The 15574-nt window shown below is 40.3% G+C and overlaps 2 protein-coding genes and 1 long non-coding RNA gene across 3 annotated transcripts in view; 2 read left to right on the top strand and 1 right to left on the bottom strand.

Annotated features, from left to right (window-relative positions):
- hoxa13a (homeobox A13a) overlaps positions 1-193 on the top strand; it is a 2236-nt gene extending 2043 nt beyond the window's left edge. Inside the window, exon 2 of the mRNA XM_032534792.1 lies at positions 1-193. This exon is cut by the window's left edge and continues 753 nt beyond it. The gene's annotated coding sequence lies outside the window, so the exon portion shown is untranslated.
- A 5529-nt stretch (positions 194-5722) lies between these two features.
- On the bottom strand, positions 5723-8694 carry LOC116701219 (uncharacterized). Its single transcript, XR_004334853.1, has 2 exons — positions 7911-8694; positions 5723-5968 (listed from the first exon to the last, which is right to left on the bottom strand). It is a non-coding gene; the product is annotated as an uncharacterized LOC116701219 (long non-coding RNA).
- A 1370-nt stretch (positions 8695-10064) lies between these two features.
- hoxa11a (homeobox A11a) lies at positions 10065-12906 on the top strand. The gene is made up of 2 exons (XM_032534793.1): positions 10065-10928; positions 11555-12906. Exons 1-2 carry the CDS (start codon positions 10271-10273, stop codon positions 11785-11787), a joined length of 891 nt encoding a protein of 296 aa, XP_032390684.1. The 5' UTR covers positions 10065-10270; the 3' UTR covers positions 11788-12906.
- Positions 12907-15574: the final 2668 nt, after the last annotated feature.

The following is a 15574-nucleotide window of genomic DNA, read 5'->3' as shown; positions in this document are numbered from 1 at the left end:
CCTACTCACATGCTTAGCTTGTATGACATTTAGTCTTATCATATGAACCCGTGTTCTCATTCATATCCAATCCATGGTGCAATTCTTATTATAATGCTTAGATAATCGTTCGGAATATGTGTTCATATCAATCATAGCTTTTTATAATGTGTACGTATTCATGTGGTTGTATATAAAGTAAATTCCGGCATGATGGTTATTTGTGTGTGAGTCTGTCGGTGTTAAAGTCCGTCCCAATAAAATATGGACTTGGTTGAATTTTATCCAGGTTATTGTGTTGAACCTAGATGCTTTGCATTGCATGAGGCTATTTATCGTTTTACATACAACCACTTCATCTTTTCGAGGAAGTGGCTCCTCCATTATCGCTACACTTTAAAATACCAAAGGCCCACACGCTGCATGTGGCCTATATGGTTTCAACAGTGAATGGGCGCAGCGGCTTTGTTGGGTTTATAGGAGCTTTCTTTATCCGGTTATACTCAATGCGAATTTCTATTTTGAAAGTCCGATATTTGCAAGGTGTAGTTGAGATTTGTTTGGCTCTGGGAAAAGAGGAAATCAATCAGTTTAGGCTGGTCTGTGTTGAAACATAGGCTGACATCGCCATCAAGTGGTGACTTTGTGGTACACTCAACTGGATTATCAATGGACAAATCATCCCATTTAAAGATATGCTGGAGGATGATCATAATAATAATCAATAATAATATAATTTATCATTTTTATTTCATTCTATAATAATGCAATATTTTGACTTTGACCGAGACAGAAGCCGTGATAAACAGACGCTGGAGGAATATCCAGGAAAAACTCTTCATTTAAAAAATGAACCCAGGCTATAGTGAACAGAAAACAAAATACCCCCTGACCTCACTGTTAGTGGGACTATACAATGCAAACAATCTGCTAAATATTAAAAATATACCAAGGAAATTAAATAATGAAGGACATGGAGTTCACCGTATGCTTCTGTTTTATTCATAATAGGCTACACGTGAAAGGTAAAATCGATTCGGTTCAGGGTTGCTTCAGAAATGCTAGTCGTCCTTTTAATAAACGACTCTGTTTCCATCGACTTAATGGATTGGGCTTACTGAGATGCAGCTGTTTAAGCTATTTAGCCTTCACGTTCAAAGTGTTTCATCTTTTATTCCCGCAAAAAAAGAACAAATTGATTTGTCAGCTCGGATCCCTACTTTGTCCAACTACACATGGCTTATTAGATATATAGATTAGATTTTTAAATGATTAGGACACACACACACACACACACACACACACACACACACACACACACACACACACACACACACAACAACACAACACACACACACACACACACACACATTCTCGAGTGGAGGGAAGCATGTTTGTATTTCCTTGGATACAGTTCTGTAGTTTTTCCGCGATTTTGGGATTAACTCCGAAGAAAATGCAAAATAAAATCAGTTGAATATTACACTCTGTCACTGTAACAAAAATATTTTTATTTAAGTTTTTAAATTGAATTTGATGTTAGTGCGTTTTCTGAATGATTCTTGGAAATCTCTTTAAACATTCGGCGTCAGCTAAATGAATATTGTGTTTGAACATGATCTTAATCCCACTTTAGATTTAATCTGAATTAATTATTACCGTTGCTGGCTCTGTGACAGTGTTGTGCTGTGGAAAATAAGTAGGCCTATGCTTTTGAAACGTATTTGCTCCGTCCCTGTCGATAATAACGTAATGTGAATATTTACTTGTTCTAAAAGTGTTTGCTTTTGAGTGACTAAGTGCTGTTGTAACGCATATGCAGCCCAACAACGCATCTAAGCGCAATGCTGTTTTGGCTACATTAATGCATATGATTCAGTCTTACTGGCAGTCAGATGTCAGGCGTGAAACCAAATCCCTCCTAATTCGGAGCTCCAGCTCCGTTTAGCTGGCTTTCCCACCTTTTAGGCTGATTTACTTGGTGACAACTGTTTTAGCTCATTTTTGTAATTGATAGCGCATGGCTCACTTATACATATTATATATATATTATATATATACATATTGAATGTGTTGATTTGTTTTTGCTTTGTGCTAAGAACCCTAAACGTTGGCATTACTCACTAAAGATCAGATATAGAAGACGGGTTGTTATGTTCTTTTGACTCAAATTGACTTAAACATTCCATAAATCTCTATAGAATCTGGGTTTTTATCAGGTTACTATTATTACTATTACTATTATTATTATTATTATTATTATTATTATTATTATTATTATTATTATTATTATTATTATTATTATTATTATGCCTAGGCTATGTTAGTTGGCCGGTTATTCGTAGTTGTTGTCATGCTTAACAATGTGATGATCAATCAAAGCTATTTTGCTTTCATTTATTTGACTAAGGCTATATTATTAATGTCTCTATGGTTGTTTTTTCAACATTTCAGAACACATTTGTAATAGGCCTATAGTCATTATTTTCTCATAGTTCAGCCTACTTTTCAGTGAAAATGGCAAATTCAGTAGCCTATAACAAACATGTTTTCAGGATTATTTACAGCCAACTAAAGACTAAAATATTCTAAAAAGTGAGTAGTCCAATATCCTGTATTTATAATAGGATATCCTGTATTTATTATATGCACATGGCCAGCTGGCTGATTGAGAGAAACACCCCTGAAATGGGAGACCGTACGTCCGCGAGCACAAATGCAGTCACCCTGCTCCCACGTTCTGTGACGTAGGCACGGCGGGGCGCGCACGTGTTATAGCCTACATCAAGCTCGAAGATGGGCGTAAAGTGTGACGTCTGACTGCTCAGTACATCCTGTAGTCCAGAAACACAAACGAGCGGAAGAGGCGAAGCTTCAGAGCGGAAGTTTACTTCAGTGACGTGATTGACGAGGCAGCTCATTGGCTGTGAGGGACTATGGCAGCGTTTTATTGGCTTGCTGAGAACCAAAACAAGCCTCGGGTCCCGCCTCCACTCTGACACATAGCGTGACAGTCCAAAGCTCACAGCACAATGCTCCGCCTATCCCTCCTCCTCCTCCTCTCCACGGGCCAGCCCCTCGGCTGTGGAAGGAAACACAGAGCTGGATCACTGGGCCAAAAATTGAGTTCTGCCGCCACACTAAGGCAAACGTAGTGAATTACAGTTAAATTAGGTACTGGAAAAAAGTTCAATTAATCTATTATTTGTTTTCAAAAGCTGTAAATAGAGTTCCATTTATCATTTGGATTTATCACAATCCTAATGGAAGGAACTGAAGTAAGAAGGAAGTGGGCTAATTGTAGGCACATGTTAAGGAGCGCTTTCAAACATCATAGGCTAGTTTAAAGCATACATGTTCTTATTCAGTTCCATGTTAAGCCAACAGTGAAAATGTCCTTTTTAAAAGAAATAATCTGGTCATGCTTTCTTATCATCAGATTAATTGAAAAGACTGTTTTGCATCCTCAGAAAGTCTGTAGGCCCCTATAATTTCAAGTCATGTACCTTATGATTTTTCAGATTAGACAACATATCCAATAAGCAGCCCAGTGTGTCTCCAGTCCGCCTGCCAGACATGTAGGACACAGACAAGGCCAACACCGGGCATTTCTGGTCACATTGACCTTCGCTGTCTCTGTGCGTAATGGTGGCCAGGCCTGCGACATTTAGTCACGTAACAATATAGCTCTGGTTAAGCTTGAGCGCACGAGTTTGGAAGATAATCTCGTAATAAACCACAAAGACCTGAGCAGACACGCGTTTATCCCAGACCGTGACAGTGGTCAAATAGAAGCACTTGACCGAGATTACGTGAAAGCCTCGGTCGGCGCCTTTTCCCTCCACAGACGGTCGTTTTCTGTCCTGATCTCATGTTGTTTGAAATACAAATGCCAAATAATTTATTGTGTTCATTTATGAAGGGTGTATGGACTTGATGCTTTTAAAGGAAATATGTAAACAGCTTGTAAGGGATTACAGCGGAGACAGAGGGTCTGTATGCTTCGCCTGGCTTTGGTTTGCCTAAACACAGAATAACTCGATTCCCTCAATACAAAATCCACATTTCACGCTGATTACAACCAAATAATTACTATGAACTGGAGGAATATAGTATAGGGCCATGGTGTGCAGCAGTAAGTATGCTTTTTTTTATTGAATAGGCCTGTTTGATTTTAATTTGGAAAGTGTTTACAAAAGGTGGTGCCCATCTGGTTGACTTGAATTGCTTTAAAAAGCACAGATATATATATATATATATATATATATATATATATATATATATATATATATATATATATTCGTATCCTGTCTAGCCAATAGTTTGATATTACATAATTTCTGTTTTAGTCCAAAATAAATGGATTCAAGTTCTAATGCCACCCTTATCCCATGTCTGGGCTTTCCCCCCAAGTAAAATAGATCATTGTACTACCATATCATCCGTGATGCTTTTTTTATGGAGTTATTGTATGTTGATTTGGTGTCCCTCCACGTATAATCTATGAATGGAAGTAAAATAGCCATTTGAGATACGAGCATCATTATTTGAGTTTGGATGAAGAAAAGATGGTAGAGTGAGGTACTCAGAATTTTTACTTAAGTAATACCACAATGTAGAAATACTCAATTACAAGTCCTGTATCAAAGCTTTACCTTTGTAAAAGTACAAAAGTATCCAAAGCAGCAAAAATATACTTAAAGTACCAATAATAAAGCACTCATTATGCAGAAAGGCCCAATTCAGAATAGTACATTATGCTATTGGATTGTAATTATTGATGCTTTAATGTTGCCAGTAAAGGTGGACCCACTTTTTTTTTATATATATATATATATATATATATATATATATATATATATATATATATTTTTTTTTTATAAACGCTACTGCTGCGAATATTATTCTGTATTATGTCATAATTTATTAATGCAAATCTGCAAAGTAACTTGAGCTGTCAAATACACGTAGTGGAGTAAAAAAGTACAATATTTCCTCCTAGAAATGTGGTTGAGTGCGTAGAAAGTACAAGTATCTCAAAATCTTAAGTAGCTACTTTTACTTTATTTTCTTAAGTAGTACATTTACTCAAGTAGCACTTGAGTAAATGTACTTAGTAACATTTCATGGAAAAGCTGCGAGACAAAAGTGATTATACAATAATATTCTGAGCGAGTGGCTAACTCTGTGTCGACGTTTGCGTTGAGGTTGGACGTTCAATCGAAAGAACGTGGTGAGCACGAGTCAAGATATACTTGATCTAAATTCTCCAGTACGCAGGACGCAGATTTATTTAAACTGCAAAGTTAGCACCTGCGACTGTGACATATTATTATTTTAGATTGTGGGAGAGCACATAAGGTCAAATGCAGAGATGCTAAAAAACAACCAAACATCTAAGGTGTAATCTCTTTTTTTAAACTAGGGAGAAAAACACCATTCTAACAAAACAAGATACTGTTCCCTAGGCTTAATCCTTAGACTCTTCTTTGGTAAACATTCTTGAAAATTCTTTTTTGATCATGCGCACACAGAGGGCTGGCATTTAATTGGATATTCAATTTCTAATGATTTGTACGTGTTTTTTTGTTGTCTTCAGCCATCAATATAAAATGCGCATTTAAAACGAGGGATTTCTGACGCAGTTTGTACGTCGTGGGTTCCATTTTCAAAATGAGTTGAAACCCTATCACTGTACTTAAACTTCTTTCTGTCTTTCTTTTCACTCTGATCTTTTTTTTTCTTTTTTTCCTTTGTATAATTTCATTTATTCCCCCACTGAAGTCTAGTTTATGTCCTTTTGTCCATGCAGGCCCGCTCCTGCTGACGCCTTGTTTCCCAGGATACCCTCTGTAGGCTGATCCAGCATTGTCCCCATTGGGGAGTCAGAGGTGCTCCCGTTGACCGTGGAGTTGGTCACTTCCTCTGCATGGCCTCTGTGTGGTCCGCATCAGTCGTCGCCATCGCGGTCGGCCCACATTTCTGTCACCTGTGGATAAATCAACAGATGTTCGCTAAATCAGGTTCAAATTTACTGCTATATATTCCCGCTTGTTCATTTGTTCGCAACTAAGTGCAAATCTCTGATTGTTTCATGTTTCAGTCTGATAATTTAACAATCCGCCCGCGACTAAGGCTCGAATCAATGTAGCCAGCAGCCTAACAGCTTAGCAAGATCATGCATCATTCAAGTTCAAAAACACTTCAAAAAATAATCTTATCTATATGCAAATGAAGAAAAAAAACACAACACATGGAAGTTAAAAACGCTTACATTTAGATTTATAATGAATGTTTTGTCTGAAATGTCTACATGTATTAATTAGCCCAGACAACTGTGTTGCAACGTGTGCATTACAAACCTCCACGTTTAGTTAAGTTGTATTTTGTGATCTTTTAATGGATGTGTAATAGTGTGTGCATCAAAAGTCCCAGTTACCACCCGTCCTCTTATTGTATAGCCACTGTCTGTGTAGCTTGTTCCTCCTGCTCAGCACACTAAAGACGTGTTCTCATTTCGAGATAAATAATATAGTCAAAAGATGCTTTGAGGTGCAGGTGTGGTGGCCTATTTTTCTACCATAAAATGAAAACAACAAGAAACCGCCTGTACTAAAGCTCTGGGCTTTTTTTTTTTTTTCACTTGAAGACTTTACACTACAGGAGGTTTCTTTGCAAGACCATGAATGCGCCTATTTAGTTTCCTTTACAGCCCATGGGCCTGCAGTACCTGCCGCGGCGTTAAACTGTACTTTCAGATCCTCCCCACACTTGATTGTTTACTTGTTGTCTAACAAGGGTTTATGGCCCACGGAATGTCGCATTCGGTTCCTGACAAATGCACTGGGCATCACTGTCGAATATGTTGTGTCAATATATGTGAATTGATATTGTTTGAGTTTAGAGTTTGGTTTAATCCTAACCAAATGTGTATCTGTGTGTGTGCGCGCGCTACGAACACATAGCTTGGGACTTTATATTCGAACTGTATTTCAGACTCAAGAGATGGTCTTTTGCAATACAAAGAAAAGAAACAAATACATACAAGAAACCACAAAAAAAAATCAGGATTCAGTAAAAAACAAAACAAACATTCATATGTAGGATTTCTCGTCAGTGATTTCTTCATGTGAGCCTGGATGTTACTCATCTAGGCTCCTAGGGGCTGAAGCCTCTATAATGCTCTTCATACATGTAACTTCTTCCCTTGACCTTATACCAAGAAAACAGTGTCCCTGTTTACACTGATTCTTCCTATCTCCACATCAAATCTCCGTCATGTATTACCTAAAGTGCATTAATGTTTACCTTTATCTATGTTTCCTGGTTTGTCCAAAATATAATCTGGAAGTCGTCTTTGCCTGAAAGCGCATATCGGACTTACTATAAACCTAAGGTTTTTTAATAAGAACAATTCTCCCAAATAGTTTGAGTTAGCATCAGTGGTTTACTATTTACAGATACGATCAAACATAAACCAGGCCGTTCATTAGGGGCCTATATCTCTCATGATGCACTATTAGTGTGAAGGTGAAACTTTTCCTCAGCTCAGAGTTACACAATCACATTATCGAACAATATTGTAACCTTAAGCCTGCGTAAATGCAAAAAAACAATCAAAGGGACTTCCTCTGGGGCACAGAGGGCCCTTTGCTCTGTGTAAAGGACCCTCTCCCTCCCCCGAACTTGAAGTCGACCGTACAGACAAAGCTTTGGCTTTGAGAGATTTTACGCAGCGACAGACTCCTGTTTTGATGACCAAAAACTGCACAAGAAGGATGTCCAGAAGATCAGCACAACGACTTCCTTTAATACAAAACACTTTTGACCTAAACTTGGCGTTTTTATGCTTGTCTTTATTTTTAGGATAATTGCCATTTGTATGTCAGAGGGTTAGAAATAGGTCAGTTTAGTGTAAGTAGATATCGTACCTTAGTTGTGTACAGACACATGTTTCTGTGTCGTTTAAAATCCTCAGCTGCTGACTTTGAGTCCGTGTAGGTGGCGACTTCCTTTCACGCTTGGCCTGTTTTGTGGTGTCTGTCTGGCCGGGGAGAAAAAAACGCAGCAGAATACTATAGCAGCTATAAAAACGCAGGCCTGTACAGAGCTGGCTTTGGTTTTGCATCCTGTGCTCAATTACAGCTTAAAAGCTTCAGCACAAGTCATAGAATTTGTCTGGATTGACTGAGAGGCGGAGCGTGTGGTCGCACAGACACTCGAGTTGTTTGTGCCTCTGCAATTTCTCCAAATAAAATGGTCTGCAAGCAGGACGGTGGATAGGACAGGCTGCATGTCTTTTCCTGTTTTGATTCACTCACAGGGCGTTTAGTTGGTGCTTGCACCGTCTTAGTGTGTGTGATATTTTAAGGTTGTGTTTCACATGTGCCACAAGGAGCCCCTTGGATCCCCATGTGCACATTGGTTGTGGGGCAGGCCAGCCGCGGCGGTCTTAATCCGAGCTCAGGTCTCTCATTCACAACACATTAGAGTCAGGTTGCAGCCTTTCCAAATCCAGCTCCATGGTGGCCTCAGGGCAGAGAGCCAGGGAATGTGCACTGTGGCATGTTTACCAAATCAAAAAAATTCATTAATTTAAAAAGATACCTGGCATTTATTGTCCTAATTTGCTTTAGCCTAAGTGGAAAGTACAACTACAATGCAAAATTATTAGCATATTTTTGTATGGCAATTTATATCAACATATTAAAGTTACTCACAATCAGGATTTTCAAATGAATACCAGAAAAATATGTTGCTCATTTCTAGCTATATATGTAAAATACAGCTGCAGGTATTTTGAAATCCTGCAGCAACATGATCCGTGTAGAACAATGAGTTCTCCTTGATTGTGTGTATATGTTGATGGGATTTACGCATAGTTATATCCTACATGCGTAATGGTAATACATAGGGAAAAATTAGAAAATAAATGTAATGGAAATGATTATTCGTCCAAACATTACATTGTCTTGCTTATTTCTGGAATGTGTCTTCTTACTGGATGGTGCACATTAGAAATAGCCGTGCGTAAAAGTGGAGCGGGCATGAATGTTGCGACTTTTCGAGGTTTTATTGGATCTATTAAATGTTCAAATAAGACAAAACAGAAGAGCAAGATAAGGACAATTCAAAAATAGAATAAATGTAGTATTCTTAAGAGATTGTTACATTTGACTATTGAAGCAGACTATTAGGTTAAGGATACATTCTTAAGCATTTTCTTCAGTGAGCCTCTGGTTTTTACAGAGAAGTATATGTCGGGATGTTACCCACAAGTAAATACAAAATATTACAATAATACTTTTTTATCAATCTAAACGTTACAATTTAATGCGCTTGTTTATTGTTGTGAGGTTTCACAGACCACCACAGTCACATATTCTAGGGTTCCTTTAAATCTGTATTCTGTTCATTATACATTCTTTGAAACCGTATCCTGTATTTATTTTATCAAAATGTCAGTTTTGTCTTTGTGATACTGGTACTAACACAAGGCTGTAGCCAGTTGAAACATTAGCCGCTACTTTGAACATGACCCTGATAACCAAATGCACACTGGGCCAAATGCTGTGTTGTAAAACCACCAAATGATGATGACTAAGAGGTTTCTAAAAGCAGACTTAAGAGAGATAAGGCTGTCTGCTTTCTCGTATTCATGTCCATGGTATCTGCACAGTAATGCTGGTTTATTTCATGTTGTTTTCAGGTAGGATTCCGAACAGTAATCTTGCAGAATCCCTTTATTTTTCGCTCATTAGGTATGTAACAAGGAAAACTGAAAAAGCTTGAATTACGCACGCAAAAACACAAAACATCTGTGAAATTGAAATTGTGGCTAAAGCTTCGATTGAAAACCATCTTTACTCTTTCTCAGACTTCGGTGCGTGTTAAGGAATTCATTCTTAAACCGACATGGCGATAAACCACCAATGTCAAGCTTTCAGGACACAGCAGTCATGCCTCTTACACTCCTACACACTCTTTTTCTTTCACACACACACACGCGCGCGCGCGCGCGCACACACACACACACACACACACACACACACACACACACACACACACACACACACACACACACACACAGCCTGAAAATCTGTCAATTTCTGCCGCGTGGTCACGTGGCCGCCTCCTCCGTGGAGTGGATGGAGATGGCTCTCCACGTCAGCCTACGTCTCCAAATTTCTGCTTAGCGAACCTGCTTCAAAGAGGCACGGCGCTTCAGAGCCATGTTCAGGGCGGTTATAGAGGAAACCCAACATAGAGTTATAGAAGAGGGTGAACTACGATGATGGATTTTGACGAAAGGGTCCCCGTCGGATCGAACATGTATTTGCCCAGTTGCACTTACTACGTGTCGGCGGGGGCTGATTTCTCCGGTCTTCCCTCGTTTTTATCCCAGACCCCGTCCACCCGCCCCATGACATACTCCTACTCCTCTAACCTACCGCAGGTCCAACCCGTCAGAGAGGTGACGTTCAGGGACTATGCCATTGAAGCGTCCGGTAAATGGCCGCACCGGGGAAACTTGCCCCACGGCTACCCCACCGCGGAGGACATGGTGCACCGGGACTGTCTTTCAGCTCAAGGTTCCGTCGTAGGAGACATGTTTGGTAAAAACAGCCCGGCCGCCGCCGCCTATCACCACCACCACCACCACCATCACACGAGCGCCGGCTCTGCTGCCACCAATTTCTACGGGAACGTGGGCAGAAATGGCGTGCTGCCACAAGTCTTCGACCAGTTTTACGAAACTGCGTACGGGAACGCGTTGGAAAGCTCCTCAACAAATGGCTACTCAGGGGACAAAACGGCGATCAAGCAGCCCAGCTCTGCGCCGGAGGACGCACCGTCTTGCAGGGATACAGAGGCGAAGGAGCCACGGGATGAGACCAGCAGCCCGGAGTTGTCTTCCGGAAACAATGAGGAGAAATCCAGCAGCAGCAGTACGTATTAAAGTCAGCACATTGGTTATGAGAGAAAGTTTGCAATCCTGCGCGCTGCTGTTAACATTTTTATATGCTGTTTTATAAGCATATAAGGTTTATAGAGGGCCTGTAGACCCCCCACCCCCAACAAAATTTTGTTATAAACTGCAGGATCACGTGTTTGGAATTGAAATTGGCCGTGAAAGACATGAGGCCGGTGACTTTTCTTTAACACTCCCTGACGTTTAAAAAAGCTCCCATGTTATGAATGTAAATTCTTACACAGAGCTGTTAGTTCCATGTATTATAACAGTGCCTGTTTCACGGTTTCTTAGCGTTAAAAGAACACTTGCATGTAATGAGGGTTCTGCCTCTGGTTCTATAAAACTAACATTTGCATATGCAACGTAGTTGCTTATATTTGAACGTGAGCTTGTTAAGCTAGAAAAGGTCGAAATCTTTCCTCTATAATATCACTATATGACACTTGAAATATGCTATGAAGGCTTTATGTGGAAGAAGTCCGCTCAAAGCTTAACTTGGGCAACATCCAGGGCGTGTAAACCGTTTTGTAGCATAGTCATGGCTAATTTGAAATGTTTATATTTTCTGTGACCGGTCCACTTTCTTTTTGTGCCTTCCAGATGGACAGAGGATCCGCAAGAAAAGATGTCCCTATTCCAAATATCAGATCAGAGAACTTGAAAGAGAATTCTTTTTCAGTGTGTACATTAATAAGGAGAAACGCCTGCAACTGTCTCGGATGCTCAACCTCACCGACCGACAAGTGAAGATTTGGTTTCAGAACCGTCGCATGAAGGAGAAGAAACTGAACAGAGATAGATTACAGTATTATACGTCCAATCCACTGCTTTAGGGGCCAACACAGCACCGTCACAGCTTTCATGGTCCCCTGCTGTGGGACTGAGTGCGTTTACAGACAGACTGACTCTCCGGCTGTGTACATAGTCTACCACAATGGCCGCGACAGCAGCAACAACACTGCTCAATGGTTAATTTCAAGTTCGAGGACAACACTATCCTGCGATCTGATTTACCTAAAGACTGAGCATGAATTAAGTCAGTCCGTGGACCTTGATTTCGCTCTTCAGACTGCTTAGAGGAACGTGTAGAAAATTGTTATTTTTTTGTCCACGTCAAGACTATGCTTGCAGGGGCCCATGTTAACATAAACTCATGGACGCCTTGTTTATTTTCCTTTCACGCGGGCAGAAATTAGCAGTCCCTAATTGACAGACCCAGTGTATTTTGTGATCAAAATATTTGCTTAAGTAAATTTCTGTTTTGAAGTGGTGGATTTCGAATGATGGCGACTATGACTTTAATAACAATCTATATTGGTGTGACCAAATGAGTCCGAACGGATGAGAATGTAATGTGTTTCTGTTTTGTGTGCTTATTTATTTTGTAGTCACTCTATTACTATCTCCTGTAATTCCACGGCTAACCAAGTCAACGCCCATCATTACAGGCAGGTTATTGGGATTCCGTGTTGAGTGTGGTCTAACCTCAAAACGAGAATTTCTTGTCTTTCCTGTAGTCTGCCAAAAGAGGGCTACTTATTTATATTTGCGTATCTCTCAACACCCAAATCCATGTTCTCCTTTTTTCATTTTTGGAAACTATTAGTGGAGTATTGACAATGCAGGCCAAAACCAGAGAGATAAGCTTGTCCACTGGATCCGTGTGGAGTTGCACTGAGGTACACGCCCAACATATTCACACAGGTATATATAAATATATATATGCAGCGGGCCTTTTCGGTCTGATATTGATACGCATAACAGAATATTTTTCAGTCATTTTCATGACTCGTGAGCCTTTGGTACTTGCAGTCTGAAGAAAATAAAAGCTACATTTTCAAGTGTGCTGTCAGGGCAATGCTGGTCAGGGTCATCACATTGAATCAATTGCTTGGTATGCCCAAACTATTGTGTATTATACTATATTTCAAATAAAAAACAAAATGAAAAGACCATTTAAAAACATTTTCTGCGTGGTCATTGTTCTGTCTGTCTGCTCCCCGCCCCCCACCAAAAAAAATCTAGATGTGTAGCCTACATTTGGTGATTATAAATACGCACACGTGAAACATTTTACGCACGCATAATTTACACATTCAGTTTACGCTTGCAATAGATTTATTGTAATCTGGTGCATTGGAATTCAGCAAACGATTAAAACACTGAACTGCAGCAGAGCTGAGGCCTGCACTCAAATTATAAACCGTCCCACCGTGGAGGTTGACACACACGCAATGCAAACCAAACATATTTTTACTTATACATTTAAGAAGAAAAGTTCATAAAGTAACAAATTAAAAGTAAAATGTATCAATTATTGTTAAAGGTAATCAAATAACCTTACACCTTTAATTATGGGCTTCGGTAGAATAAATATAGATATTGATACAAACTAAAAAGAAATGACATTAACATTCTTGTGATCTCATTGTTCGCGTTGTTGTGTTTTACAATAATTTTGAACCCTCTCTCTCAATATACTTTGTACCATGTAAGATATTTTACAACTCCTGCATTCCATCTGAAGGAAATCTTTTGTTGAACCACGTTGGATAGCTTACAGATTTACCTTTATCTATCTTCATAGCATTTCACCATGTACACTTGGTTTTCTATACGTTTCATGCCTCTCTCTCTCTTTCTCTCTCTCCCTCTCTCTCTCTCGCTCTCTCTTTCGCTCTCTCTCTCTCTGTAGTTTGTGTGTGTGCAAGCTGTCATTTCGCTTATTGGCTTTGGAAACACTGCTCCAACAGCAGTCTCCTTTGGCAAGGGTCGCCATATTTGCTGTTGTTATCACTGTGTTAATGGGCGCTAGCCGCAGCGCATTGGCGTTCATATATGACAGTCAAAAGGGCCATAAACGCGGGGAGAGAGGCTGAAGTTTATGGTTGCCTCTCTCTGCCATAGTCCGGCCTTGCGCATCCTTTACTGCGCGCTGGAATTTTGTCCCTAATTACGGGACATCCTCCCCGTTGCCGCAGCAACGCGGCCATAAAAGCTGTCTGAGAGTCTGGGGCATTTGTACAATTGGAGTGCAGTGCAATAAACCGTCTGAGACCCAAGGTTATTAACTGTGTTACCAAGGAGGCGAAAGCAACGACAGAGACAGGACGGATAGGAAAAGCCTCTGCTTGCCTGCTGCATCGACTTCATTTGAGAGGCTTTCCCCCTCGTGCGGTTTATCCACCACGAATCAGTTTAGTGACGACGGCTCCACTCATGAATACACTCTCCTCTACCACCGGGCGGCGATATTGAGACCAATGTCATGGCCGAGGATCTTTTCGTCTCAAAGCTCACCTCGAATGTAAGCAGGTAAAAGATGTTGCCAACACAGCCTGGAGCTTGAATAGTGCGCTCTGTTGGAAGAAGAAACCTTCAGTATGTTCAACCCTGAGACTTTGCTCTTGCATGCGATGCCGGTTAGTTTTAGATGGGAGCCATTTTTGTGATTAGTTTCCACATTTCTCTTGTGCTCCCTGGGCCGTGCGGTAGAGAAAGTCTTCCTGGGGGCCCTAATAAGGCAACACATCTGTGCCAAGCATTCATGCTGCATGTGCTATTCATTTTGCTGAGCTTGAGCTTTTTAATGGATAGCATGGCCGGCATGTACCTGGAGAGATCAGCAACCCCGTTCTGTCTCACCACAAATGTTTTGGATTTGGGTAGAAGGCTGCATTATTTATTTAAAATGTGTTCAGTTATCGTCTTAACAATGCAACAGTTAGCAGCAGGATCTGGATACAAAACAAATGATTTCATTTTTCAGATGGTTCTCCTGCTAATGGGGTCATCTTAAATCCCAGTTCAGCTTTCTTCTATGTTCATTCCTCCTTGTCTTCTTTCTCTTCAAAGAATCCGCTAACAACATTTCACGTGCTTCCAAAACACATACGTGCCAAGGGGATAAAGCTGCCATTAGAAAAGCCGATTTGACTGTGATAGGGCAGCAATCGCGTCTCCTTTTCCTTCCTGTCATAGATACAGCGCTGCACTATGAGGCTATTCGGTGTCAGTACGAGAGGCTATTCTGGACCTTAATGCGTGTGTACCGAGAGTCTTTCTCCTTTGTCTCTCGTGAAAAATAAATGTTTCCGCTGGATGTAATAAAACACCGCATTATTGTTCATAACTGCACTCAGTACGAACATGATACGACTCAAACGGCCTCTTCGGCCACGATTATATGGGCCGGATCAAAGCTAGTGGTCAGAGTAAACTGTTTTGAGGATATAATAGCCAGGCAGCTGTGAAAATGAAGATTTAATAGCTACAATTAATAACTGTAACACAAAGATATCGATAGGCCCCCATGCCAGTACAACACCAAGAAGTGTGTGCAGGCCAAAACAAGTTAATACTGGGCACACATAATTAATTGATGTATTTGGTTTCCTCAGTGGCTCATATGTCCCATCCGGAACAGGCCACTATGGGGAAGAATTGCTACACATGCTTTGGACCCATTGCTGTTAGTTTGTCTTAATTTAGGTCAACAATATAGTGAAATATTTTGTTTTTTGGCCAATTTTCTAAACATGCACATGCAAGCTAAAATGCCCGGCGCACAGCCTTTGTCTTTAAAACTCGCGCACTGCAGAAAAGGCTCTTATATATATA

This window comes from Etheostoma spectabile, chromosome 14, assembly GCF_008692095.1.
Source record: "Etheostoma spectabile isolate EspeVRDwgs_2016 chromosome 14, UIUC_Espe_1.0, whole genome shotgun sequence".
Classification (NCBI taxonomy): Eukaryota; Metazoa; Chordata; class Actinopteri; order Perciformes; family Percidae; genus Etheostoma; species Etheostoma spectabile.
This window is presented reverse-complemented; position numbering and strand designations above follow the sequence as displayed.